The sequence below is a fragment of the Pseudophryne corroboree genome, chromosome 9 (genome assembly GCF_028390025.1).
Source record: "Pseudophryne corroboree isolate aPseCor3 chromosome 9, aPseCor3.hap2, whole genome shotgun sequence".
Classification (NCBI taxonomy): domain Eukaryota; kingdom Metazoa; phylum Chordata; class Amphibia; order Anura; family Myobatrachidae; genus Pseudophryne; species Pseudophryne corroboree.
The window spans coordinates 139,824,128-139,850,925 of NC_086452.1; the positions used below are offsets into that span (position 1 = coordinate 139,824,128).

Genomic DNA, 26,798 nt, shown 5'->3' on the forward strand with positions numbered 1-26,798 from the left:
CAGGTATCGGTGCATCACTGCACGCGAGTCCTGGGAAAGATGGTGGCTTCATACGAAGCCATTCCCTTCGGCAGGTTCCATGCGAGGATCTTTCAGTGGGATCTGTTGGACAAGTGGTCCAGATCGCATCTTCAGATGCATCGGCTGATCACCCTGTCCCCAAGGGTCAGGGTGTCTCTTCTGTGGTGGCTGCAGAGTGCTCACCTTCTCGAGGGCCGCAGGTTCGGCATACAGGACTGGGTCCTGGTGACCACGGATGCAAGCCTCCGAGGATGGGGGGCAGTCACTCAGGGAAGAAACTTCCAAGGGCTGTGGTCAAGTCTGGAGACTTCTCTACACATAAATATACTGGAATTAAGGGCCATTTACAACGCCCTGAGTCAAGCAGAGCCCCTGCTTCCAAACCGGCCAGTGCTGATTCAGTCAGACAACATCACGGCAGTCGCCCATGTAAACCGCCAGAGCGGCACAAGAAGCAGGATGGCAATGGCGGAAGCCACAAAGATTCTTCAATGGGCGGAGAATCACGTGCAAGCACTGTCAGCAGTGTTCATTCCGGGAGTGGACAACTGGGAAGCAGACTTCCTCAGCAGACACGACCTCCACCCGGGAGAGTGGGGACTTCATCAAGAAGTCTTCCAACTGATTGCAAACCGATGGGAACTGCCACAGGTGGACATGATGGCGTCCCGCCTCAACAAAAAGCTAAAAAGATATTGCGCCAGGTCAAGGGACCCTCAGGCGATAGCTGTGGACGCCCTGACACCGTGGGTGTACCAGTCGGTATATGTGTTTCCTCCTCTTCCTCTCATACCCAAGGTACTGAGAATAGTAAGAAAGAGAGGAATAAGAACAATACTCATTGTTCCGGACTGGCCAAGAAGGACTTGGTACCCGGAACTGCAAGAAATGCGCACAGAGGACCCATGGCCTCTGCCTCTCAGACAGGACCTGCTGCAACAAGGGCCCTGTCTGTTCCAAGACTTACCGCGGCTGCGTTTGACGGCATGGCGGTTGAACGCCGGATCCTAGCGGAAAAAGGCATTCCGGATGAAGTTATTCCTACGCTGATAAAGGCTAGGAAAGACGTGACAGCAAAGCATTATCACCGTATATGGTGGAAATATGTTGCTTGGTGTGAGGCCAGGAAGGCCCCTACAGAGGAATTCCAACTGGGTCGTTTCCTGCACTTCCTACAGTCAGGGGTGACTATGGGCCTAAAATTGGGGTCCATAAAGGTCCAGATTTCGGCCCTATCCATTTTCTTTCAAAAGGAACTGGCTTCACTGCCTGAGGTTCAGACATTTGTTAAGGGAGTGCTGCATATTCAGCCCCCTTTTGTGCCACCAGTGGCACCCTGGGATCTTAAAGTTGTGTTGGATTTCCTGAAATCCCACTGGTTTGAGCCACTTAAGACCGTGGAACTAAAGTATCTCACGTGGAAAGTGGTCATGCTGTTGGCCTTAGCATCGGCTAGGCGTGTGTCGGAATTGGCGGCTTTGTCATGTAAAAGCCCATATCTGATCTTCCATATGGACAGGGCAGAATTGAGGACTCGTCCCCAATTTCTCCCAAAGGTGGTGTCATCGTTTCATTTGAACCAACCTATTGTGGTGCCTGCGGCTACTCGGGACTTGAAGGACTCCAAGTTGCTGGACGTAGTCCGGGCTTTGAAAATATATGTTTCCAGAACGGCTGGAGTCAGGAAGACTGACTCGCTGTTTATCTTGCATGCACCCAACAAGCTGGGTGCTCCTGCTTCAAAGCAAACTATTGCTCGCTGGATCTGTAGCACGATTCAGCAGGCTCATTCTGCGGCTGGATTGCCGCATCCAAAATCAGTAAAAGCCCATTCCACAAGGAAGGTGGGCTCTTCTTGGGCGGCTGCCCGAGGGGTCTCGGCTTTACAGCTTTGCCGAGCGGCTACTTGGTCGTGTTCAAACACATTTGCAAAGTTCTACAAGTTTGATACCCTAGCTGAGGAGGACCTTGTGTTTGCTCATTCGGTGCTGCAGAGTCATCCGCACTCTCCCGCCCATTTGGGAGCTTTGGTATAATCCCCATGGTCCTTACGGAGTTCCCAGCATCCACTAGGACGTCATAGAAAATAAGAATTTACTCACAGGTAATTCTATTTCTCGTAGTCCGTAGTGGATGCTGGGCGCCCGTCCCAAGTGCGGACTTTCTGCAATACGTGTATATAGTTATTGCTTAACTAAGGGTTATTGTTATGAGCCATCCGTTGAGTGAGGCTCAGTTGTTGTTCATACTGTTAACTGGGTAAGGTTATCACAAGTTGTACGGTGTGATTGGTGTGGCTGGTATGAGTCTTACCCTGGATTCAAAATTTCCTTTCCTTGTAATGTCAGCTCTTCCGGGCACAGTTTCCCTAACAGAGGTCTGGAGGAGGGGCATAGAGGGAGGAGCCAGTGCACACCAGATAGTACCTAATCTTTTCTTTAGAGTGCCCAGTCTCCTGTGGAGCCCGTCTATTCCCCATGGTCCTTACGGAGTTCCCAGCATCCACTACGGACTACGAGAAATAGAATTACCGGTGAGTAAATTCTTATTTTCTAGCTTTAATAAGAGTAGGAATGACCTCCTCTGGAATACCCTTTTTAGTTAGGATTTGATGTTCAACCGCCATGCCGTCAAACGTAACCGCAGTAAGTCTTGGAACACGCATGACGCCTGTAGTAGCAGGTCCTCCCTGAGAGGAAGGGGCCACGGATCTTCTGAGAGCAGTCCCTGAAGATCTGCATACCAGGCCTTTCGAGGCCAATCTGGAACAATGAGTATCGTCTGCACTCTTATTCGTCTTATGATTCTCAATATTTTTGAGATGAGAGGAAGTGGAGGGAACACATAGACCGACTGAAACCCCCACGGTGTCACCAGGGCGTCCACGCCACTGCCTGAGGGTCCCTCGACCTGGAACAATACGTCCGAATCTTCCTGTTGAGGCGTGATGCCATCATGTCTATTTGAGGAAGTCCTCAACGACTTGTCACCTCTGTAAAGACTTCCTGATTAAGTCCTCACTCTCCTGGATGGAGATCGTGTCTGCTGAGGAAGTCTGCCGCCCAGTTGTCCACTCTGGAATGAAGACCGCTGACAGAGCGATTACATGATTTTCTGCCCAGCGAAGAATCCTGGTGGCTTCTGCCATTTCTGCTCTGTTTTTTTTTTTTTTTGTCCCGCCCTGGCGGTTCACATGCGCCACGGCCGTGATGTTGTCTGACTGGTTCAGAACAGGTAGGTTGAGAAGAAAATTCTCCGCTTGTTTGAGGCCGTTGTAAATGGCTCTTGTTGTAAGCCTCTTGGCTTGACCATATTCCCTGAAAATTGTTTCCCTGTGTCACTGCTCCCCATCCTCGGAGGCTTGCGTCCGTGGTCACAAGAACCCAATCTTGAAAGCCGAACCTGCGACCCTCTAGAAGGTGAGCACTCTGGAGCCACCACTGTAGAGAGACCCTGGCACGGGGGGACAGGGCAATCTTCCGATGCATGTGCAGGTGGGACCCTGACCACTTGTACAGAAGGTCCCACTGAAAAGTCCGTGTGGAATGGTCTCTTAGGCCGCCACCATCTTTCCTAATACATGAGTGCATTGATGAACTGACACTCTTTTTGGCTTTAACAGGTCTCTGACCATGTTCTGGAGTACTTGGGCTTTCTCTTCTGGGAGAAAGATCTTCCGTTTTTCTGTGTCCAGAATCATGTCCAAAAACGACAGTCGAGTTGTTGGAACCAACTGCGACTTTGGTAAATTTAGGATCCAGCCGTGTTGTTGTAGTATTCTCAGGGAGAGAGATACGCTTTGTAACAATTTTTCCCTTGAACTCGCCTTCATCGGGAGATCGTCCAAGTACGGGATAATTGTGACGCCTTGCTTGCGCAGGAGCACCATCATTTCCGCCATTAACTTGTCGGGCCGTGGAAAACCCAAACGGCAACGTCTGAAATTGGTAATAACAATCCTGTACAGCGAATCTCAGGTACGCCTGATGAGGAGGATAAATGGGGACATGAAGGTATGCATCCTTTATGTCTAGTGACTCCATAACCCCCCCCCCCCCTTCCAGGCTGGAGATCACTGCCCGGAGAGATTCTATCTTGAATTTGAACCTTTTCAGATATAGGTTCAGGGATTTTAGATTCATAATGGGCCTGACCGAGCCATCCGGTTTCAGGACCACAAAAAGGCTTGAATAAAAACCCTTCCCCTGTTGTAGAAGGGGAACCTTGATATTCACTTACTGATGATACAGTTTCTGTATGGCAGCTGCCACTGTTTCCCTCTCTGGGGAGGAAACTGGCAATGGATTTTGTAGAGGACGGGGAGGACTTTTGTCCCTGGGAACTAGCCGTAGCAGGCGCTCTTTTCCCTCTCCCTCCACCTCTGGAGCCCCGACCCTTTCTGAACATATGCGACCGAAAGGACTGCATCTGATATTGAGGTGTTTTCTTTTGCTGTGGGGGAACATAAGGCAAAAAAGAAGATTTACCCATGGTAGCTGTGGTAACCAGATCCGCGAGGCCCTCCCCAAATAAAACTTCACCTTTGTAAGGCAAAGTCTCAATATGTCTTTTTGAATCAGCATCACCCGTCCATTTGGCGGGTCCACAGGGACCGTCTAGCAGAAATTGCCATGGCATTGGCTCTTGAACCCAATAGCCCAATATCTCTCACAGCGTCTCTCATATATTTATGCTGCGTCTTTAATGTGACCCAAAGTCAACAAAATGGTATCTTTATCTAGGGTGTCAATATCAGATGACAAGGTATCTGCCCACGCTGCAACTGCGCTACCCACCCATGCCGACGCTACAGCCGGCCTTAGTAGGGCACCCGTATGTGTATAAATTGGATTTTAAGGTAGTTTCCGGTTTGCGATCAGCCGGATCCTTGACGGCTGCCGTATCAGGGGATGGTAGCGCCACCTTTTTTGACAAGCGCGTTAAAGCCTTGTCCACCATGGGTGAGGTTTCCCCCCGTAACCTGTCCTGGGAGTGGAAAGGTTACGCCATAATAATTCTTTTGGGAATCTGCAGTTTCTTATCTGGAGTTTCCCAAGCTTTTTCAAACAGGGCGTTCAGCTCGTGAGATGGGGGAAAAGGTACCTCAGGTTTCTTTTCCTTAAACATGCAGACCCTTGTGTCAGGGACAGAGGGGTCCTCAGTGATATGCAAAACATCTTTTATTACAACAATCATATATTGAATACTCTTGGCCACCCTTGGGTGCCACTTATCAACATCATCGTCGACACTGGAGTCGGAATCCGTGTCGGTATCAGTGTCTACTACCTGTGAAAGGGGACGTTTCTGAGAGCCCGAAGGGCCCTGTGACACAGTCAAAGCTATGGATTGACTCCCTGCTTTTTCCTTGGACTCAGCTTTGTCCAATCTTTTGTGTAATAAAGTCACATTACCATTTAAAACATTCCACATATTCATCCAATCAGGTGTCGGCGGCGCCGACGGAGACACCACAATCATCTGCTCTGCCTCCTCCCTAGATGAGCCTTCCACCTCAGACATGTCGACACACACGTACTGACACCCCCACACACACTGGGATACCTAATATTATGGGGACTGACCCACAATAAGGCCCTTAGGAGAGACATAGAGAGAGTATGCCAGCACACTCCCAGCGCCGATGTACACTGAGACAAAAATCCCAGGCTGTCAGCGCTTTTTATATATATATGTGTAAAACACCACATTTTTGCGCCAAATAATGTGCCCCCCCCCCCCTCGTTTTGGCCCTCTGTACTAGCTAACAGCAGGGGAGAGTCAGGGGCCGCTTCTCTGCAGCATGCTGAGGAGAAAATGGCGCTGGTTAGTGCTGGAGGATCAAGCTCCGCCCCCCGACGGCGGGCTTCGGTCCCGCTCTAAATCTTTATACTGGCGGGGGATTTGGAATTATATAGCCTCTACAGTATATATAAGTACTCTGCCAGTCTTATCTGAGGTATATTTATGCTGCCCAGGGCGCCACCCCTGCGCCCTGCACCCTTACTGTGGTGCCTGTGTGTGTGAGGTGGGAGCAATGGCGCGCAGCATTACCACTGTGCGTTACCTCATGAAGATCTAAAGTCTTCTGCCGCCTTTGAAGTCTTCTTTCTTCTTATACTCACCCGGCTTCTATCTTCCGGCTCTGTGAGGAGGACGGCGGCGCGGCTCCGGGACGAACGGCGATGGTGAGACCTGTGTTCCGACTCCCTCTGGAGCTAATGGTGTCCAGTAGCCTAAGAAGCAGAGCCTATCATTTAAGTAGGTCTGCTTCTCTCACCTCAGTCCCACGAAGCAGGGAGCCTGTTGCCAGCAGTGCTCCCTGAAAATAATAAACCTAACAAAAGCTTTTTCGGAGAAACTCAGGAGAGCTCCCCTGCAGTGCATCCAGTCTCCACTGGGCACAGGAACTAACTGAGATCTGGAGGAGGGGCATAGAGGGAGGAGCCAGTGCACACCCATTCTAAAGCTTTACAGTGCCCATGTCTCCTGCGGAGCCGTCTATACCATGGTCCTTACAGAGTCCCCAGCATCCTCTAGGACGTAAGAGAAATCTATATATATATATATATATATATATATATATATATATATATATATATCTATATCTATATATATCTATAGATATATCTATAGAGATATAGATTTATATATATATATATATATATATATATATATATATATAATACTGTAATTGTTTTCATCAGTGAGAAATGTCTGGAGCATTCTCTTGACTTGTACAGAATATAATAAAATGAGTAAATCAGTACAGCAAGGCTCGCTGTCAGACTGCAGTGGAGCTAGATGTGCATCACATGCTGGGAGCAGCATGCAGCCACCGTCCTCTCCACAAATAGTACTAGACGCTACCATCCTTTGCTATCCATATGTCAGTACTGTAGCACAGTACAAGAGAGCCGGCTTCTCTCCGTTGCCTAGGTAACAGCCAGGACGAGGCCTGATCCGCATGTGTCGCACCGGATGAATGTAACGTCACTTACCTGCGCCTTTCCGCGTGTCGGTGGGGTGGGCTCTCAATTGTCAGGAGCAGAGGTGACAGCGGTGCCGGGTGAGAGGAGTACTCGGCGGGTGTGGAATTATCCGGTGTTGTGTTACGGTGGGGCTGGGAGACTAGTGTGGTGTGTGTGGCCGGTATAGCGAGTGTGACCTCTGTCAGCCGCAGGACACAGTGCTGCCTACAGTAACCGCGGGCTGCCTGCTGCTCTTGCCTATCTCTTAAAAGTGAGTGTGTGTTTTTACACAGCATAGTGCGGTAATTACTGACTGCCTGCCAGTCTTCTATACCTGTAGTAGCCACTGAGACCTTGGCAGCAGGTTAGTCCTATATAACATTTATATGTACTGTATTACATATTACACAACACTGTAACCTATAGCTGCCTGCCAGTCTTATATACCTTTAGTAGCCACTGAGACCTTGGCAGCCAGCTTGTTTTATTTAACATTTATATGTATTACATACTACGTAGCAATGTAACCACTAGCTGCCTGCTAGTCTTATATAGCCTGTAGTAATCTTTAGCTTCCTGCTAGTCTTATATAACCTGTAGTGATCTCTAGCTGCCTGCTAGTCTTATATAACCTGTAGTAATCTTTAGCTGCCTGCTAGTCTTATATAACCTGTAGTAATCTTTAGCTGCCTGCTAGTCTTATATAACCTGTAGTAATCTTTAGCTGCCTGCTAGTCTTATATAACCTGTAGTAATCTTTAGCTGCCTGCTAGTCTTATATAACCTGTAGTAATCTTTAGCTGCCTGCTAGTCTTATATAACCTGTAGTAATCTTTAGCTGCCTGCTAGTCTTATATAACCTGTAGTAATCTTTAGCTGCCTGCTAGTCTTATATAACCTGTAGTAATCTTTAGCTGCCTGCTAGTCTTATATAACCTGTAGTAATCTTTAGCTGCCTGCTAGTCTTATATAACCTGTAGTAATCTTTAGCTGCCTGCTAGTCTTATATAACCTGTAGTAATCTTTAGCTGCCTGCTAGTCTTATATAACCTGTAGTAATCTTTAGCTGCCTGCTAGTCTTATATAACCTGTAGTAATCTTTAGCTGCCTGCTAGTCTTATATAACCTGTAGTAATCTTTAGCTGCCTGCTAGTCTTATATAACCTGTAGTAATCTTTAGCTGCCTGCTAGTCTTATATAACCTGTAGTAATCTTTAGCTGCCTGCTAGTCTTATATAACCTGTAGTAATCTTTAGCTGCCTGCTAGTCTTATATAACCTGTAGTAATCTTTAGCTGCCTGCTAGTCTTATATAACCTGTAGTAATCTTTAGCTGCCTGCTAGTCTTATATAACCTGTAGTAATCTTTAGCTGCCTGCTAGTCTTATATAACCTGTAGTAATCTTTAGCTGCCTGCTAGTCTTATATAACCTGTAGTAATCTTTAGCTGCCTGCTAGTCTTATATAACCTGTAGTAATCTTTAGCTGCCTGCTAGTCTTATATAACCTGTAGTAATCTTTAGCTGCCTGCTAGTCTTATATAACCTGTAGTAATATCTAGCTGCCTGCTGGTGTTATAACCTTTATTTCTCATACGTCCTAGAGGATGCTGGGGACTCCAAAAGGACCATGGGGTATAGATGGGATCCACAGGAGCTTGGGCACACTGAAAAGACTCAATCTGGGTGTGAACTGGCTCCTCCCTCTATGCCCCTCCTCCCGACCTCAGTTAGACTTTGTGCCCAGGACTGACTGGACTCTCACTAGGGGAGCTCTCCTGAGTTTCTCTAGAAAAGACTTTGTTAGGTTTTTTATTTTCAGGGAGACCTGCTGGCTACAGGCTCCCTGCATCGTGGGACTGAGGGGTGAGAAGCAGGACCTACTTCTTCTTAGTTTAAGGGCTCTGCTTCTCGGCTACTGGACACCATTAGCTCCAGAGGGTTCGATCACTTGGTGCGCCTAGCTGCTTGTTCCCGGAGCCGCGCCGTCAATCCCCTCACAGAAGCCAGAAGAAAGAAGTCGGGTGAGTATGAGAAGAACAGAAGACTTCAGTGACGGCAGAAGACTTCAGTAAAGGTACAGCGCAGTGGTAACGCTGCGCTCCATGATCCCACACACATCCACCAACGGTAATCGCAGGGTGCAGGGCGCTGGGGGGGCGCCCTGGGCAGCATGTTACTGGAGTTTCGGCAGAAAGCTTTTCGGTGCCTCGGCACCGTTTCTTAAACCCCCGCCGGCATCTTTTCAATTTCAAATTTGGCAGGCCGAAGGGGCGGAGCTTCGTCCGGCGGCTCACAGCGCCATCTTCTCCTTCAACACGCTGCTGAAGGAGACGCTGCCGGGACCTCCAGATCTCCTCTCTCAAGTAACGGGGAGCTAATCAGAAGGGGGGGGGGGGGCGCAGTGTGGTGCATTTTATCATTATAAATTAAGCAGCGCTGGCTACATATATCTTTTGTCGGGATATATGGGCGCTGGGGTGTGAGCTGGCATACTCCCTCTATGTCCTCTATCTGGGATTCATTGTGGGCCTGTCACCTAGCTGAGACGTTCTGTGTGTATCTGTGTCGGTACTACGTGCGGCATGCCTGAGGCTGAATGTTATTCACCAGAGGAGGTTATTGGGGGAGCGGATGCGGGGCTAGATTTGGGACTGTCGACGCAGCCGACACCTGATTTACTTGCATTGCTGAGTACGATAAATTTGAATGTAGCTTCTTTATCAAAGAGATTAGATAAGTCTGAGTCACAGACACAGGTGTGAAAAAAGTCCATGGAAGAGGCTTTGTCTCAGTTGCAGACCCCAGCCGGGTCGCAAAAGCGGCCATTTACTCAAGTGGTAGATACTGATACCGACACGGACTCTGATTCCGAGGTCGATTTCACTGAGGCTGCTTTACATCCACGATTAGTGAAGAGTATTCAGTACATGATTGTGGCTATAAAAGATGTTTTACACATTTCTGATGAACCTGCGGTACAGGAAACAAGGATTTGCTTGTTTAAGGGAAAAAAACCTGAGGTGAAGTTTCCCCCCTCTCATGAAATGAATACTCTTTGTGAAAAGGCTTGGGAGTCGCCGGATAAGAGGTGGCAGATTTCCAAGAGGATTTACATGGCATATCCGTTCCCCTCTGAGGACAGGGAAAAATGGGAGGCGTCTCCAAATGTTGACAAAAGCTCTATCTCGCTTATCTAAGAAAGTGGCGCTTCCGTCTCCGGACACGGCAGCTCTCAAAAATCCGGCGGATCGCAAGCTGGAGACGTCTCTGAAGTCCATTTTCGCTAATTCGGGTGCATTGCTCAGACCTGATGTGGCGTCGGTATGGGTGAGTAGTGCTATTGCTAACTGGGCTGAGAGTTTAGCTAATGATATGGATACCCTTGATAAAGATAATGTTCTTTTGACTTTTGGTTATATCAAGGACGCTGCAGATTACCTGAAGGATGTGGCGAGGGATGTTTGTCTCTTGGGATCAAGAGCCAATGCCATGTCGATATCAGCCAGGAGGGCGTTGTGGATCCATCAATGGAATGCTGATGCCGACTCCAAGAGAGCTATGGAAGCTTTACCCCTCAAAGGTACTGTCTTGTTTGGGGACGGCTTGGCTGACCTGGTCTCGACCGCGACTGCGGGTAAGTCCTCTTTTCTTCCTTATGTTCCCACACAACAGAAAAAGGCACCACAACAGCAGATGCAGTCCTTTCGTCACAATAAATAGAAGCGTGGAAAAGGTTCGTCCTTCCTCGCTTCAAAGGGTAGAGGAAGGGGAAGGAAACCACCTGCAGTGTCAGGCGCCCAGGACCAAAAGTCCTCCCCTGCCTCTACCAAGTCCACCGCATGACGATGGGGCTTCCCTGGGGGAGTCCGGAACGGTGGGGGGCCGTCTACGAATATTCAGTCAGGTCTGGATTCAATCAGACCTGGATCCTTGGGTCCTAGAGATTGTGTCTCAGGGATACAAACTGGAGTTTCGGGAGATGCCCCCTCACCGGTTCTTCATTTCGGCCATACCAGTGGCTCTTCCGGACAGGGAGGTGGTGCTGGCAGCGATACAAAAATTGTGTCTACAGAGGGTCATTGTTCCCGTTCCCTCGTCCAACGGGGGGAGGGGTTCTACTCGAGCCTCTTTGTTGTGCCGAAACCGGACGGTTCAGTTAGACCAATTCTAAATCTAAAATCCCTCAATCCATACTTGAAAGTTTTCAAGTTCAAGATGGAATCTCTTCGAGCGGTAATTGCCAGTCTGGAAGGCGGGGATTTTATGGCGTCAGTCGACATAAAGGATGCCTACTTACACGTCCCGATATAGCCTTCGCATCAGGCCTTCCTCAGGTTTGCGATACAGGATTCTCATTACCAATTTCAGACGTTGCCGTTTGGGCTTTCCACGGCTCCGAGGATTTTCACCAAAGTCATGGCGGAAATTATGGTTCTCCTTCGCAAACAAGGGGTTACAATTATCCCGTACTTGGACGATCTCCTGATAAAGGCGAGGTCCAAAGAACGGTTACTGAGAAGTGTAAATTTGTCACTGTCGGTTCTGCGACAGCACGGTTGGGTACTCAATTTGCCAAAATCTCAGTTGATTCCGACCACTCGGCTGCCTTTTCTGGGCATGATTCTGGACACGGATTTACAGAAAGTATTTCTTCCAGAAGAAAAAGCTCTGGAACTGCAGACGATGGTCAGGGAACTTCTGAGGCCGACGAGTGTGTCAATCCATCACTGTACTCGGGTTCTGGGGAAAATGGTTCCGGCGTACGAAGCCATTCCATTTGGCAGGTTTCATGCCCGGGTGTTTCAGTGGGACTTGCTGAGCAAATGGTCCGGGTCTCACCTGCACATGCACCAGAAGATAAGTCTATCTCCCAGAGCCAGAATTTCTCTCCTGTGGTGGCTACAAAGTCCTCACCTCCTAGGGGGACACCGGTTCGGTATCCAGGATTGGGTACTTCTGACAACAGATGCAAGTCTCCGGGGCTGGGGCGCAGTCACCCAAGGAAGAAACTTCCAGGGGAAATGGTCGCTCCAGGAAGCTTGTCTCCACATAAATGTTCTTGAGTTAAGAGCCATTTACAATGGCCTACTACAAGCAAGAAGCCTTCTTCAGGGTCGGCCTGTCCTGGTACAGTCAGACAACATCACAGCGGTGGCACATATAAACCGTCAAGGCGGAACAAGGAGCAGAGCGGCAATGGCGGAGGCCACAAGAATCCTTCGATGGGCGGAACAACACGTGAGCGCCCTGTCAGCAGTCTTCCTACTGGGAGTGGACAACTGGGAAGCAGATTTCCTCTACAGACACATCCGGGAGAGTGGGCTCTTCACCAAGAGGTATTTGCAGAGGTGACAAAACGTTGGGGAATTCAGTTGATCGACATGATGGCATCTCGTCTCAACAAGAAGCTTCCGAGGTATTGTTCCAGGTCAAGGGACCCCAAGCCAGTGCAGTGGACGCCCTGGTGTCTCCGTGGGTGTTCCAGTCGGTGTATGTGTTCCCTCCACTTCCTCTCATTCCAAAGGTACTGGGGATCATTCGACGAGCAAGGGTTCAGGCGATTCTCGTCGTTCCAGATTGGCTAAGAAGGGCCTGGTACCCGGATCTTCAGGAATTACTGGTGGAAGATCCTTGGCCGCTTCCTCTGAGAGGACCTGTTGTTGCAGGGTCCATGCGTGTTTCCAGACTTACCGCGGCTGCGTTTGACGGCATGGAGGTTGAGCGCCAGATCTTAGCTCGTAAGGGTATTCCCGGGGAGGTGATTCCAACTCTCATTAAGGCTAGGAAGGAGGTTACGGCGAAACATTATCACCGTATTTGGAGAAAGTATGTTTCCTGGTGTGAGTCTAAAATGGCTCCTGCGGAAGATTTTCACTTGGGTCGCTTTCTCCACTTTTTACAGGCGGGAGTAGATGCAGGCCTGAAATTAGGTTCCATCAAAGTGCAGATTTCGGCTTTGTCTATTTTCTTTCAAAAATAATTAGCTTTCCTCCCAGAGGTTCAGACTTTTGTGAAAGGAGTAATGCATATCAAGCCTCCGTTTGTGCCTCCCGTAGCTCCATGGGATCTTGATGTGGTCTTCCGATTTCTCATGTCTTCCTGGTTTGAACCTTTGCGTAAGGTTGAGTTGAAATTTCTCACTTGGAAGGTAGTTATGCTGTTGGTGCTAGCGGCCTTATCTCATAAGAGCCCGTACTTGATTTTTCATTCGGATAGGGCGGAATTGAGGACTCGTCAAAATTTCTGCCAAAGGTGGTTTCTTCATTTCACATTAACCAACCTATTGTGGTCCCGGTGGCTACGGAGGCTGTGACGATTCCAAAATCTCTGGATGTTGTGAGAGCGTTGAAGATCTACGTCACTAGGACAGCTGTTGCCAGAAAAACTGAGGCGCTGTTTGTCTTGTATGCTTCCAACAAAATTGGTCATCCTGCTTCAAAACAGACTATTGCACGCTGGATTTGTAGTACGATTCAGCAGGCTCATTCTTTGGCCGGACTACCGGTGCAGAAGTCAGTAAAAGCCCATTCTACCAGGAAAGTGGGCTCATCTTGGGCGGCTGCCTGAGGCGTCTCGGCGTTACAGCTTTGCCGAGCAGCTACTTGGTTGGGTTCAAACACTTTTGCTAAGTTCTATAAGTTTGAAACCCTGGCTGATGAGGACCTTGCGTTTGCTCAGTCGGTGCTGCAGAGTCGTCCGCACTCTCCCGCCCGTTCTGGAGCTTTGGTATAAACCCCATGGTCCTTTTTGGAGTCCCCAGCATCCTCTAGGACGTATGAGAAAATAGGATTTACCGGTAGGTACCAAAATCCTTTCTCTGACGTCCTAAGTGGATGCTGGGACTCCGTAAGGACCATGGGGAATAGCGGCTCCGCAGGAGACTGGGCACAACTAAAAGAAAGGTTTAGGACTACCTGGTGTGCACTGGCTCCTCCCTCTATGACCCTCCTCCAGACCTCAGTTAGAATCTTGTGCCCGGCTGAGCTGGATGCACACTAGGGGCTCTCCTGAGCTCCTAGAAAAGAAAGTATAATTTTAGGTTTTTTATTTTCAGTGAGATCTGCTGGCAACAGACTCACTGCTACGAGGGACTAAGGGGAGAAGAAGCGAACCTACCTGCTTGCAGCTAGCTTGGGCTTCTTAGGCTACTGGACACCATTAGCTCCAGAGGGATCGAACACAGGGCCCGACCTCGATCGTCCGGTCCCGGAGCCGCGCCGCCGTCCCCCTTACAGAGCCAGAAGCAAGAAGATGGTCCTGGAAATCGGCGGCAGAAGACTTCGGTCTTCAACAAGGTAGCGCACAGCACTGCAGCTGTGCGCCATTGCTCCTCATGCACACCTCACACTCCGGTCACTGATGGGTGCAGGGCGCTGGGGGGGGGGGGGGCGCCCTGAGCAGCAATATTAAACACCTTGCTGGCATAAAAATCACATAATATAGTCCTAGAGGCTATATATGTGAAAAATACCCCTGCCAGATATCTATAAAAAAGCGGGAGAAGTCCGCCGGAAAAGGGGCGGAGCTATCTCCCTCAGCACACTGGCGCCATTTTTCCCTCACAGCTCCGCTGGAAGGATCGCTCCCAGGCTCTCCCCTGCAGTTTCAAGACTACAAAGGGTAAAAAAAGAGAGGGGGGGCACTAAATTTAGGCGCAGTAGTATACATATAAGCAGCTATAAGGGAAAATCACTCAGTTATAGTGTTAATCCTTGTGTATATATAGCGCTCTGGTGTGTGCTGGCATACTCTCTCTCTGTCTCCCCAAAGGACTTTGTGGGGTCCTGTCCTCAGTCAGAGCATTCCCTGTGTGTGTGCGGTGTGTCGGTACGGCTGTGTCGACATGTTTGATGAGGAGGCTTATGTGGAGGCGGAGCAGATGCCGATAAATGTGATGTCACCCCCTGCGGGGCCGACATCTGAGTGGATGGACTTATGGAAGGAATTACGTGAAATTGTCAACTCCTTACATAAAAGGTTTGACGACATAGCAGATGTGGGACAGCCGGCTTCTCAACCCGTGCCTGCCCAGCTGTCTCAGAAGCCATCAGGGGCTCTAAAACGCCCGCTACCTCAGATGGCAGACACAGATGTCGACACGGATACTGAATCCAGTGTCGACGACGATGAGACTAATGTAACTTCCAATAGGGCCACACGTTACATGATTGAGGCAATGAAAAATGTGTTGCACATTGCTGATGTTACCCCAGGTACCACAAAAAAGGGTATTATGTTTGGGGAGAAAAAACTAGCAGTGGTTTTTCCCCCATCTGAGGAATTAAATGAAGTGTGTGAAGAAGCGTGGGCTTCCCCCGATGATAAACTGGTAATTTCTAAAAGGTTACTAATGACGTACCCTTTCCCGCCAGAGGATAGGTCACGTTGGGAAACGTCCCCTAGGGTGGATAAAGCGCTCACACGCCTGTCAAAGAAGGTGGCACTACCGTCTCCGGATACGGCCGCCCTAAAGGAGCCTGCTGATAGAAAGCAGGAGGCTATCCTGAAGTCTGTATATACTCACACAGGTATTATACTGAAACCAGCAATTGCTTTAGCATGGATGTGCAGTGCTGCAGCTGCGTGGTCAGATTCCCTGTCGGAAAATATTGATACCCTAGACAGGGACACTATATTGCTAACCATAGAGCATATTAAAGACGCAGTCTTATACATGAGAGATGCACAGAGGGATATTTGCCGGCTGGCATCTAAAATAAGTGCAATGTCCATTTCTGCCAGGAGAGGATTATGGACTCGGCAGTGGACGGGTGATGCAGATTCTAAAAGGCACATGGAAGTTTTGCCTTATAAGGGTGAGGAGTTGTTCGGGGATGGTCCCTCGGACCTCGTTTCCACAGCGACAGCTGGGAAGTCAGCATTTTTACCCCATGTTCCCTCACAGCCAAAGAAAGCACCGTATTATCAGGTACAGTCCTTTCGGCCCCAGAAAGGCAAGCGGGTTAAAGGCGCGTCCTTTCTGCCCAGAGGCAGAGGTAGAGGGAAAAAGCTGCAGCATACAGCCAGTTCCCAGGAGCAAAAGTCCTCCCCCGCTTCCTCCAAGTCCACCGCATGACGCTGGGGCTCCACAGGCGGAGCCAGGTATGGTGGGGGCCCGTCTCAAAAACTTCAGCAATCAGTGGGCTCGCTCATGGGTGGATCCCTGGATCCTTCAAGTAGTATCTCAGGGGTACAAGCTGGAATTCGAGACGTCTCCCCCCCCGCCGTTTCCTCAAATCTGCCTTGCCAACAACTCCCTCAGGCAGGGAGGCAGTGCTAGAGGCAATTCACAAGCTGTATTCCCAGCAGGTGATAATCAAGGTGCCCCTCCTTCAACAAGGACGGGGTTACTATTCCACAATGTTTGTGGTACCGAAACCGGACGGTTCGGTGAGACCCATTTTAAATTTGAAATCCTTGAACACATATATAAAAAAATTCAAGTTCATGATGGAATCGCTCAGGGCGGTTATTTCAAGCCTGGACGAGGGGGATTACATGGTATCACTGGACATCAAGGATGCTTACCTGCATGTCCCCATTTACCATCATCACCAGGAGTACCTCAGATTTGTGGTACAGGATTGTCATTACCAATTCCAGACGTTGCCGTTTGGTCTGTCCACGGCACCGAGGGTATTTACCAAGGTAATGGCCGAAATGATGATACTCCTTCGAAAAAAGGGAGTTTTAATTATCCCGTACTTGGACGATCTCCTGATAAAGGCGAGGTCCAGGGAGCAGTTGTTGGTCGGGGTAGCACTATCTCAGGAGGTGCTACAACAGCACGGTTGGATTCTAAATATTCCAAAGTCACAGCTGGTCCCTACGACACGTCTACTGTTCCTGGGGATGGTTCTGGACACAGAACAGAAAAAAGTGTTTCTCCCCGGAGGAGAAAGCCAAGGAGCTGTCATCTCTAGTCAGAGGCCTCCTGAAATCAAAACAGGTGTCGGTGCATCACTGCACGCGAGTCCTGGGAAAAATGGTAGCTTCCTACGAAGCAATTCCATTCGGCAGGTTCCATGCAAGGATCTTTCAGTGGGATCTGTTGGACAAGTGGTCCGGATCGCATCTTCAGATGCATCGGCTGATAACCCTGTCTCCAAGGACCAGGGTGTCTCTGCTGTGGTGGCTGCAAAGTGCTCATCTTCAAGAGGGCCGCAGATTCGGCATACAGGACTGGGTCCTGGTGACCACGGATGCCCGCCTTCGAGGCTGGGGGGCAGTCACACAGGGAAGAAACTTCCAAGGACTATGGTCAAGTCAGGAGACTTCCCTACACATAAATATTCTGGAACTGAGGGCCATTTACAATGCCCTAAGTCAGGCAAAACCCCTGCTTCAAAACCAGCCGGTACTGATCCAGTCAGACAACATCACGGCAGTCGCCCATGTAAACCGACAGGGCGGCACAAGAAGCAGGACGGCAATGGCAGAAGCCACAAGGATTCTCCGATGGGCGGAAAATCACGTGTTAGCACTGTCAGCAGTGTTCATTCCGGGAGTGGACAACTGGGAAGCAGACTTCCTCAGCAGGCATGACCTCCACCCGGGAGAGTGGGGACTTCATCCAGAAGTCTTCCAACTGATTGTAAACCGTTGGGAAAGGCCACAGGTGGACATGATGGCGTCCCGCCTAAACAAAAAGCTAGAAAGATATTGCGCCAGGTCAAGAGACCCTCAGGCGATAGCTGTGGACGCTCTAGTGACACCGTGGGTGTACCGGTCGGTTTATGTGTTCCCTCCTCTTCCTCTCATACCCAAGGTACTGAGGATAATAAGGAGAAGAGGAGTAAGAACTATACTCATTGTTCCGGATTGGCCAAGAAGAGCTTGGTACCCGGAACTTCAAGAAATGATCTCAGAGGACCCATGGCCTCTGCCGCTCAGACAGGACCTGCTGCAGCAGGGGCCCTGTCTGTTCCAAGACTTACCGCGGCTGCGTTTGACGGCATGGCGGTTGAACACCGGATCCTGAAGGAAAAGGGCATTCCGGAGGAAGTCATTCGTACGCTGATTAAAGCTAGGAAAGAAGTGACCGCAAACCATTATCACCGCATTTGGCGAAAATATGTTGCGTGGTGTGAGGCCAGGAAGGCCCCAACGGAGGAATTTCAGCTGGGCCGTTTTCTGCACTTCCTACAGTCAGGGGTGACTATGGGCCTAAAATTGGGCTCCATTAAGGTCCAGATTTCGGCTCTATCGATTTTCTTTCAGAGAGAACTGGCTTCACTACCTGAAGTTCAGACTTTTGTTAAGGGAGTGCTGCATATTCAGCCCCCTTTTGTGCCTCCAGTGGCACCTTGGGATCTCAACGTGGTGTTGGATTTCCTAAAGTCACATTGGTTTGAGCCACTTAAAACCGTGGAATTAAAATATCTCACGTGGAAAGTGGTCATGCTGTTGGCCTTGGCTTCGGCCAGGCGTGTGTCAGAATTGGCGGCTTTGTCATGTAAAAGCCCTTATCTGATTTTTCATATGGATAGGGCAGAATTGAGGACTCCCCCAGTTCCTCCCTAAGGTGGTATCAGCTTTTCATTTGAACCAACCTATCGTGGTGCCTGCGGCTACTGAAGACTTGGAGGCTTCCAAGTTGTTGGACGTAGTCAGGGCCCTGAGAATTTATGTTTCCAGGACAGCTAGAGTCAGGAAAACTGACTTGTTGTTTATCCTGTATGCACCCAACAAGCTGGGTGCTCCTGCTTCAAAGCAGACTATTGCTCGCTGGATCTGTAGTACGATTCAGCTTGCACATTCTGCGGCTGGACTGCCGCATCCTAAATCAGTGAAAGCCCATTCCACGAGGAAGGTGGGCTCTTCTTGGGCGGCTGCCCGAGGGGTCTCGGCTCTACAACTTTGCAGAGCAGCTACTTGGTCGGGGTCAAACACATTTGCTAAATTCTACAAGTTTGACACCCTGGCTGAGGAGGACCTCTTGTTTGCCCATTCGGTGCTGCAGAGTCATTCGCACTCTCCCGCCCGTTTGGGAGCTTTGGTATAATCCCCATGGTCCTTACGGAGTCCCCAGCATCCACTAGGACGTTAGATTTACCGGTAAGTAAAATCTTATTTTCTCTATTTCTCGTAGTCCGTAGTGGATGCTGGGCGCCCGTCCCAAGTGCGGACTTCTTCTGCAATGCTTGTATATAGTTATTGCTTCAATAAGGGTTATGTTATGGTTGCATCAGGGTTGACCTGATGCTCGGTTATTTGTCATACTGTTAACTGGTTGTTTTCACATGTTATACGGTATGATTGGTGTGGCTGGTATGAATCTTGCCCTGGATTACCAAAATCCTTTCCTTGTACTGTCAGCTCTTCTGGGCACAGTTTCTCTAACTGGGGTCTGGGGGAGGGGCATAGAGGGAGGAGCCAGTGCACACCAGAACCTAAATTATTTCTTGGGGTGCCCATGTCTCCTGCGGAGCCCGTCTATCCCCCCGTGGTCCTTACGGAGTCCCCAGCATCCACTATGGACTTCGAGAAATAGATTTACCGGTAAGTAAAATCTTATTATCAGTGCACAGAATTCAGATGTTGAAAATCCCAACGGTACATTCTAACTCTAACCCACCCCTCCCGTAGCCTAACCATAACCGTCCCTCACCCTCTCCTCACAGCCTAAAAGTAACCCTAATCCCAGTACTTGCATCGGGATTCTGATGACAGGATGCCGCTGGCGGGATTCTGTGCACTGGAATATTAACTACATCCCGTTTTGCTTTCGTAGTTACTAGGTGTGTCTAATGTCCAGTAAATGCAAAGTTTTAATGCGTGTTAATGCATATATATTCCAGGTTAAGTGCCCGAAATCTTTGGATTACCCTGCACGGTAAGCCTCAGATGGTGCATTTCTAGCTGATTTTCCCTCGCAGCTCCTTAGGCTGCATGGAAGATCTGCGTTAATTGCCCACTCTGGGGTTTACCGTGCAGGGTAATGACACTAACTGAATAGTTCAGGGTAGAGCTTTACGGGTGTGGTAAGCCCTGCAGCCAATTGCATCTGCACATGTGTCAGCCAAACTTCAAGATTAGATACAATATTACAGGTTGAGTATCCCATATCCAAATATTCCGAAATACGGAATATTCCGAAATACGGACTTTTTTGAGTGAAAGTGAGATAGTGAAACCTTTGTTTTCTGATGGCTCAATGTACACAAACTTTGTTTAATGCACACAGTTATTAAAAATATTGTATTAAATGACCTTCAGGTTGTGTGTGTAAGGTGTATATGGAACATAAATGAATTGTGTGAATGCACACACACTCTGTTTAATGCACAAAGTTATAAAAAATATTGGATAAAATTACTATCAGGCTGTGTGTATAAGGTGTATATGTAACATAAATGCATTCTATGCTTAGATTTAGGTCCCATCGCCATGATATCTCATTATGGTATGCAATTATTCCAAAATACGGAAAAATCCCATATCCAAAATACCTCTGGTCCCAAGCATTTTGGATAAGGGAGACTCAACCTGTATTACAGGTTGAGTATCCCATATCGAAAATGCTTGGGACCAGAGGTATTTTGGATATCAGATTTTTCTGTATTTTGGAATAATTGCATAACATAATGAGATCATGACGGTGGGACCTGAGTCTCAACACAGAATACATTTGTTTCATATACACCTTATAATCACACCCTGAATGTAATTTTAGCCAATATTTTTAATAGGTTTTTGCATTAAACAAAGTGTGTCTACATTCACACAATTCATTTATGTTTCATATACACATTATACACACAGCCTGAAGGTCATTTAATACAATATTTTTAATACCTTTGTGTATTAAACAGTTTGTGTACATTGAGCCATCAGAAAACACAGGTTTCACTATCTCAGTCTCACTCCACAAATTCCATATTTCGGAGTATTCCGTATTTCGGAATATTTGGATATGGGATACTCAACCTGTATTATTGTGTTGTTATAAGTGCAGGCACACACTTGTGTATTTAAACTTCAGCTTAGACCTTAAATAATTTTAATAGAGATTTATCAAGTAAATAATGGAACAATGTAAGTCTGTGGGCGTAATTCAAACCTGCTCGCTAGGCTGCGTTTTCGTACAGCGGGCGATCAGGTCTAAACTGCGCATGTGTATGCACCGCAATGCGCAGGCTCGTCGCATGGGTACAAAGCGGATCGCGCGCTCTGCGATGGGTTTGTGCGAAGGATCCATTTGCACGGGCGATCGCAAGGAGATTGACAGGCAGAAGGCGTTTGTGGGTGTCAACTGACGGATTTCTGGGAGTGTCTGGAAAAACGCAGGTGTGTCCAAGCGTTTGCAGGGAGGGTTCCTGACGTCAATTCTGGTTCCGGACAGGCTGAAGTGATCGCAGCGGCTGAGTAAGTCCTGGGCTGCGCAGGGACTGCACAAGATCTGTTTGTACAGCTCTGCTACACATGGGTTCGCACACTTGCACAGCTAAAATACACTCCCCTTGTAGACGGCAAAAATCGCCTTCTAGCGATCAGGTCTGAATTAGGCCCATTGTTAGGACTGGCACAAGTGATCTATCTACAGTTGTGCTCATAAGTTTACATGCCCTAGCAGAATTTGTGATTTTCTGGCCATTTGTCAGAGAATATGAATGATAACTCACAAACTTTTCTTTCACTCATGGTTAGTGGTTGTGTGAAGCCATTTATTGTCAAACAACTGTGTTTACTCTTTTTAAATCATAATGACTACAGAAACTACCTGGATTCGTGCAGTGCAAAAAATGGTGTCAGAATACCCAATGTGCAAGGAGAAAGCTGTAGTCCTGTATGACTGAAGCTGGTGAATCACGTGCAGGTGCCTTGGCTGAAGTGGAACCACTGGCTTAAACTTGGGATCCACTATGTGCAATCCATAGTAACAGCCCGGCACTCCACTGTCCCCGTAGGGGTGTCGCTCCGGTGCCCTCCTAGGGGTATGGTAGCCCCAATATGCAGCAGAGAGGGTGATGGCGGCACTGAGTCTTTCACAATAAAGTGAATCAAAAAGCAAAGTGCATTTATTGTCAACGTTTCGGGGGATGGACCCCCTTCCTCAGGACACTGCAGACTAGTGACAATACAGTGAAAACAACTTAAATACCTCACCTTCCCGGGTCCCGCTGTCTCCCGCCGCGTCCGCGCCGTCCAGTGTACGGAGCCCGCACTTCCGTTGGCGTCCGGCACCCGGAAGTAGCGTCATCCCGCTACACGGACCCGCTGATGACGTGGCTGTAAACACAGGGGAGCCGGTAACCATGGAGATGAGGCGCAACAACCGAATGTTGCGCCGCATCACGTGACACAACAATGAAAAACCATGAAAGTGAAAACATTCATATGGGTGCATACAATAATACGTATTACTGTAAAAACAAGTGTTAAGACACACTAAGAAATAGTGTGATCAGCTTAAAAAATTCTAAATGAAACGTACCTAAATTCCGGGCGCCGGACGCCACTCGCTACCGGAAGTGCGGGCTCCGTACACTGGACGGCGCGGACGCGGCGGAAGACAGCGGGACCCGGGAAGGTGAGGTATTTAAGTTGTTTTCACTGTATTGTCACTAGTTTGCAGTGTCCTGAGGAAGGGGGTCCGTCCCCCGAAACGTTGACAATAAATGCACTTTGCTTTTTGATTCACTTTATTATGAAAGACTCTGAGTGCCGCCATCACCCTCTCTGCTAGCTATATATATATATATATATATATATATATATATATATATATATATATATATATATATATATATATATATATATTATTATATACGAGGGTGGTTCAGTAAGTAAGGTAACAAGATCTGTCAGTCTTGGTTATTGAAACAGATTGGCAGCTGGGCATTTAGGTAAAAATGCTGGGAGATGTGCCCGTGCAAAGGGCTCCCCCGGGGAGAACACTGATTCAGTTCCATTGTGCAAGATTTCTATGCAATTCTCACACTATTTGTTTAAGTTCAGTATTTGAATATAACTACTTCTTCTCCAATCAGATGAAGCAAATGTGATCAGATCCACTGAGACACTGACCTATATTGATGTATTGTCCGTTCTGCTGTGAAGTATTCTGACCGATGTCCCCTTATATTTTGTTTGGCAGGTAAGATGGGTACATCTGCATCTGCCCCATCTATTACACAGCCAGCACCTGCTGCATCAGTAATTACAGAATCCGTAGTCTCTCCTCCTGCAGAATGTCCAATGCACAAAAAGGTGGAAGGTATGTATGTCATTCCTATGTTCAGGGGTAATCTAGAATTTGAAGATGGGACTTTTTTTTATTTTTTATAAAGTAAATTCATTTGTTAGCCAGTTCTGATTTTGTTGAGAGCATGTAGCATTGTCTTTGGCTGAGTATTCAAAATGACTTCTCTCTCCTACATGATGTCATAAAGCATTATAATGCATTGAGCGTCCTGGTGCAGCAGTGAATATAGACAATTGTTGCAATATGTTATAGCATATTAGGATATACTTAATTAGCTGAGTTAAGGTCCCCATACTTACACCTGGAAGCCAGTTCTCCAATCCGATGTGCGGCTGGCATCGATAATCTGTTATCCATTGGGGTATCGGAGAACTTAACCATGTTAAATTCCCAGATTTATCGAACTTGCTGTATCTGCAAATAGTGACAATATGTTCCAAGTGTATGGGGCCATTAGTTCTTCCCCCTTACAGAGGTTAGACTGACCACATACATCGGTAGTGAGCATCAGACTGTACTTCAATACTGCACGATTCTCATGCTGTCATTTAACAGGTGCATTACTATTTCTCCACCTGTAATGTTAACATTCAACAGCAAACTTGAAGAAGAAGCATTTGCTGTACAGTGGAGGGAATTGTCACTAGATGACCAATGCTGGTCATAATAAATAAAACAAATAATTTGAAATAACCGCATCTATGGTTTGAGCAATGGTAACGGTCCGAAAAGACAGGCATCCTTGATTAGAGGGTGGCTGCAAGTGATTGATGCTTAGCTTCCCTCAGGCCACAGATGTAGTAGTAGTAGTAGTAGTAGTAGTAGTAGTAGTAGTAGTAGTAGTAGTAGTAGTAGTAGTATATCGCCTCTCCAAATTCTCCATTACCCCCATTGCTAGACATGAGTGGGTTTCCCTTATATTTGTGAAGACCAGTCCTAGGCTTCTTCCCATTACATAAAAAACTGTTTTTGTTTTTTTATCATGCACACAACATCACAATACTCTTTAATAAAAAAAAAATACACCATCAGAACCCATCATTAAGCATTTTATTAAGGGGTCTATTTACTAAGCCTTGGGCGGAGATAAAGTGGATGGAGATAAAGTCCCAGTCAATTGGCTCCTAACTGCCATGTTACAGACTGTTTGAAAAATGACAGTTATGAGCTGATTGGCTGGTACTTTATTTCCGTCCACTTTACCTCCGTCCAAGACTTGGTAAATAGACCCCTTAATCCTCTCTTCTTTCTTGATCTGATGGCAGTACAAGTCAGGGTGCCTGATTCAGGATGGTTAGCAAAGCAAAAAAAGCACACAACTGGGCAAAGCCACGTTGCACTGAAGGTGGGGAAGATGTAACATGCAGAGAGATTTAGAATTGGGTGGGGTGTGTTCAAACTGAATCTAAATTGCAGTGTCAAAATAAAGCTGTCTGACTTTTGTGGGCTACATGCAAAAGCAGCCAGTATTTATTTAGCCTGCACAGAAACAATATAACCCACCCAAATCTAAATCTCTCTACACATGTTTCATCTGCCCCACCTGCAGTGCAACATGGATTTGCCGACTTGTTTGCTTTGCTACCAAACCTGAATCAGGCTCCCTGACTTGTACTGCCATCAGATCAAGAAAGAGCCCAGGAAACGGAAACACACAAACAAAAATACCCTGAAAAAAATCCAGGTTTTAAAAAGAAAAAAATATAACTACCCACTCACTAAAGAAGTACTACTGCTGGTTACAACTGGTGTATTTCCCTTACACTGTCCCCGCAACCCACAGATGGACCAGCCGGGACACGCACATTATTTTGACTTGCAGAGCACAGTATGAAAGCGTAATTTTCATACATCTTATGTGTGCAGTATTTCGGATGGTGGCAGGAGAATGTATTCATATTTGGGAAGCACTCATGATGCAGTTTGCTTCCTTAATTACATTAATGAATTTGTATCATATTAATTTCAGGCTTGCTACATCTTTAGCTTTGGGATTTGTTGTAGTTGGTCATATCTTGCATTTGCTCTCCTATTTAGCTGGCGCCTGGTTGCGTAAATCATGTCTAGTGGGTGGAAGAGGTTGTCCTCATTAGTCTTTCCTCCCCATCACCCCCGTAAACTGCAGGTTGTCCAGTGCAGAAAGAGGTTCCGCAGAAAGCTGATACCGAGGACTGCTCAGGGCCAGCACATCAGGAAAGAGCCTATGAATATGTCCAGTGTCCCATGAGATCCGGCAGTAAGGATGCCATTGATCCCAGCAATATGGTAGGTGTTACTTTGCAGAAGGCATTTGGATGACCCTTTGTAGTTTCTTACTTATTTTTTAGTCAATAAAATGTTTCTTTTTAATACTGAAAATAGTTTGGTCTTTTTATGCCTTGACTTCTGATGTTGCAGAGTACTTTGTTCCACATAAAGTTACAATGTCATAGTACAGCGTTAATGCAGGTAGTAGAGTCTACTTATGTAATAATTTGTGTGTCAATGGAGTTTCTCCATTTGTAACCTGTGTGATTTGATAATACTATGCACAACTGTGTTCCTTCCTTTTCAGATGCCGCCTCCAAACCAGACTCCAGCCCCAGATCAGCCATTTCCTCTTTCAGTAGCCCGAGAAGAATCCAATATTCCTCGTGCTAACACTGGACAAAATTGGGTTTATCCCTCACCGCAGATGTTCTGGAACGCAATGCTGAGAAAGGGGTGAGTTCTACAAAATGTGTCTTTATTTTGACTTACGCACCCTAGATAACGATGTCAGTGGTAATGTGTATGTAACTTGGTGTTCTTTACTAATGGAGTGGTAATGTGCATCTACTTTTGGGGTGTCATCAATCTGCTAGATAATAAAATCAAATGTCTGATTACTTTCTACTGGATCTCACACATTAGCCCTTTCCCTTTGTATGGTAAATAATTCAGTTTTCAAATACAGTTTTTTTGTGTATATAGGTAGTGACATATGTATGATTACCTACTCTGTGGAATTTCCTACCACGTACAATAAGACTCTCTAGTCTTCCCTGAAAACTCACCTATTCAGACAAGCTTATCAATTCCAGAACCACTCACATTACCTTCATAGCTCTCCTATCCAATTAAATCCCCACAGTACAGTCCACACATCCCTCACATATTTTCTTTCTTCACTCTCCCTTCCTCCTGACCCTGGTTCATCACTGCTGTGATGTGATATGAGATCATGCAACCAACCAAGAACCTTTACAATCTGGTGGACAACTATGCATATATGATAGCACCTATCCTAGTGTATCAATGCCTATTTCCCTATAGATTGTAAGCTTGTGAGAAGGGCCCTCCTACCTGTATGGCTCTTTGTTTTTACCCAGAATTGTCTTATAATTGTGTCCAGTTGTAAAGTGCAACGGAATTTGCTCCGCTATATAAGAAACTCTTAATAAATAAATAATAAAATAATGACCTGTAGTTATGATTGTTTTTAGGTGTGGGTAATAATAGGTAAAGGGGAGACATGCTGGGTATTGCTACATACAGAAGTGGCATGCTGTGTATTAGTTTGTAAAAAGGTGGCATGCTGGCCATTGGTATGTAAAGGGGTGGCATTCCGAGTATTTGT

General features: G+C 47.3%; 1 protein-coding gene across 4 annotated transcripts in view; it reads left to right on the forward strand.

Annotated features, from left to right (window-relative positions):
* LOC134957726 (holocytochrome c-type synthase) overlaps positions 1-26,798 on the forward strand; it is a 78,359-nt gene that overhangs the window by 31,761 nt on the left and 19,800 nt on the right. For 2 of the 4 annotated variants that reach the window (XM_063939836.1, XM_063939840.1), the window contains 3 exons: positions 23,093-23,212; positions 25,326-25,465; positions 25,755-25,903. In XM_063939836.1, coding sequence (XP_063795906.1) covers positions 23,093-23,212; positions 25,326-25,465; positions 25,755-25,903 — 409 coding nt within the window. Of the gene's footprint in view, positions 1-6,468; positions 6,565-6,957; positions 7,091-23,092; positions 23,213-25,325; positions 25,466-25,754; positions 25,904-26,798 lie in introns of those variants that run through there. The other 2 variants (XM_063939839.1, XM_063939837.1) reach the window with 2 other exon arrangements.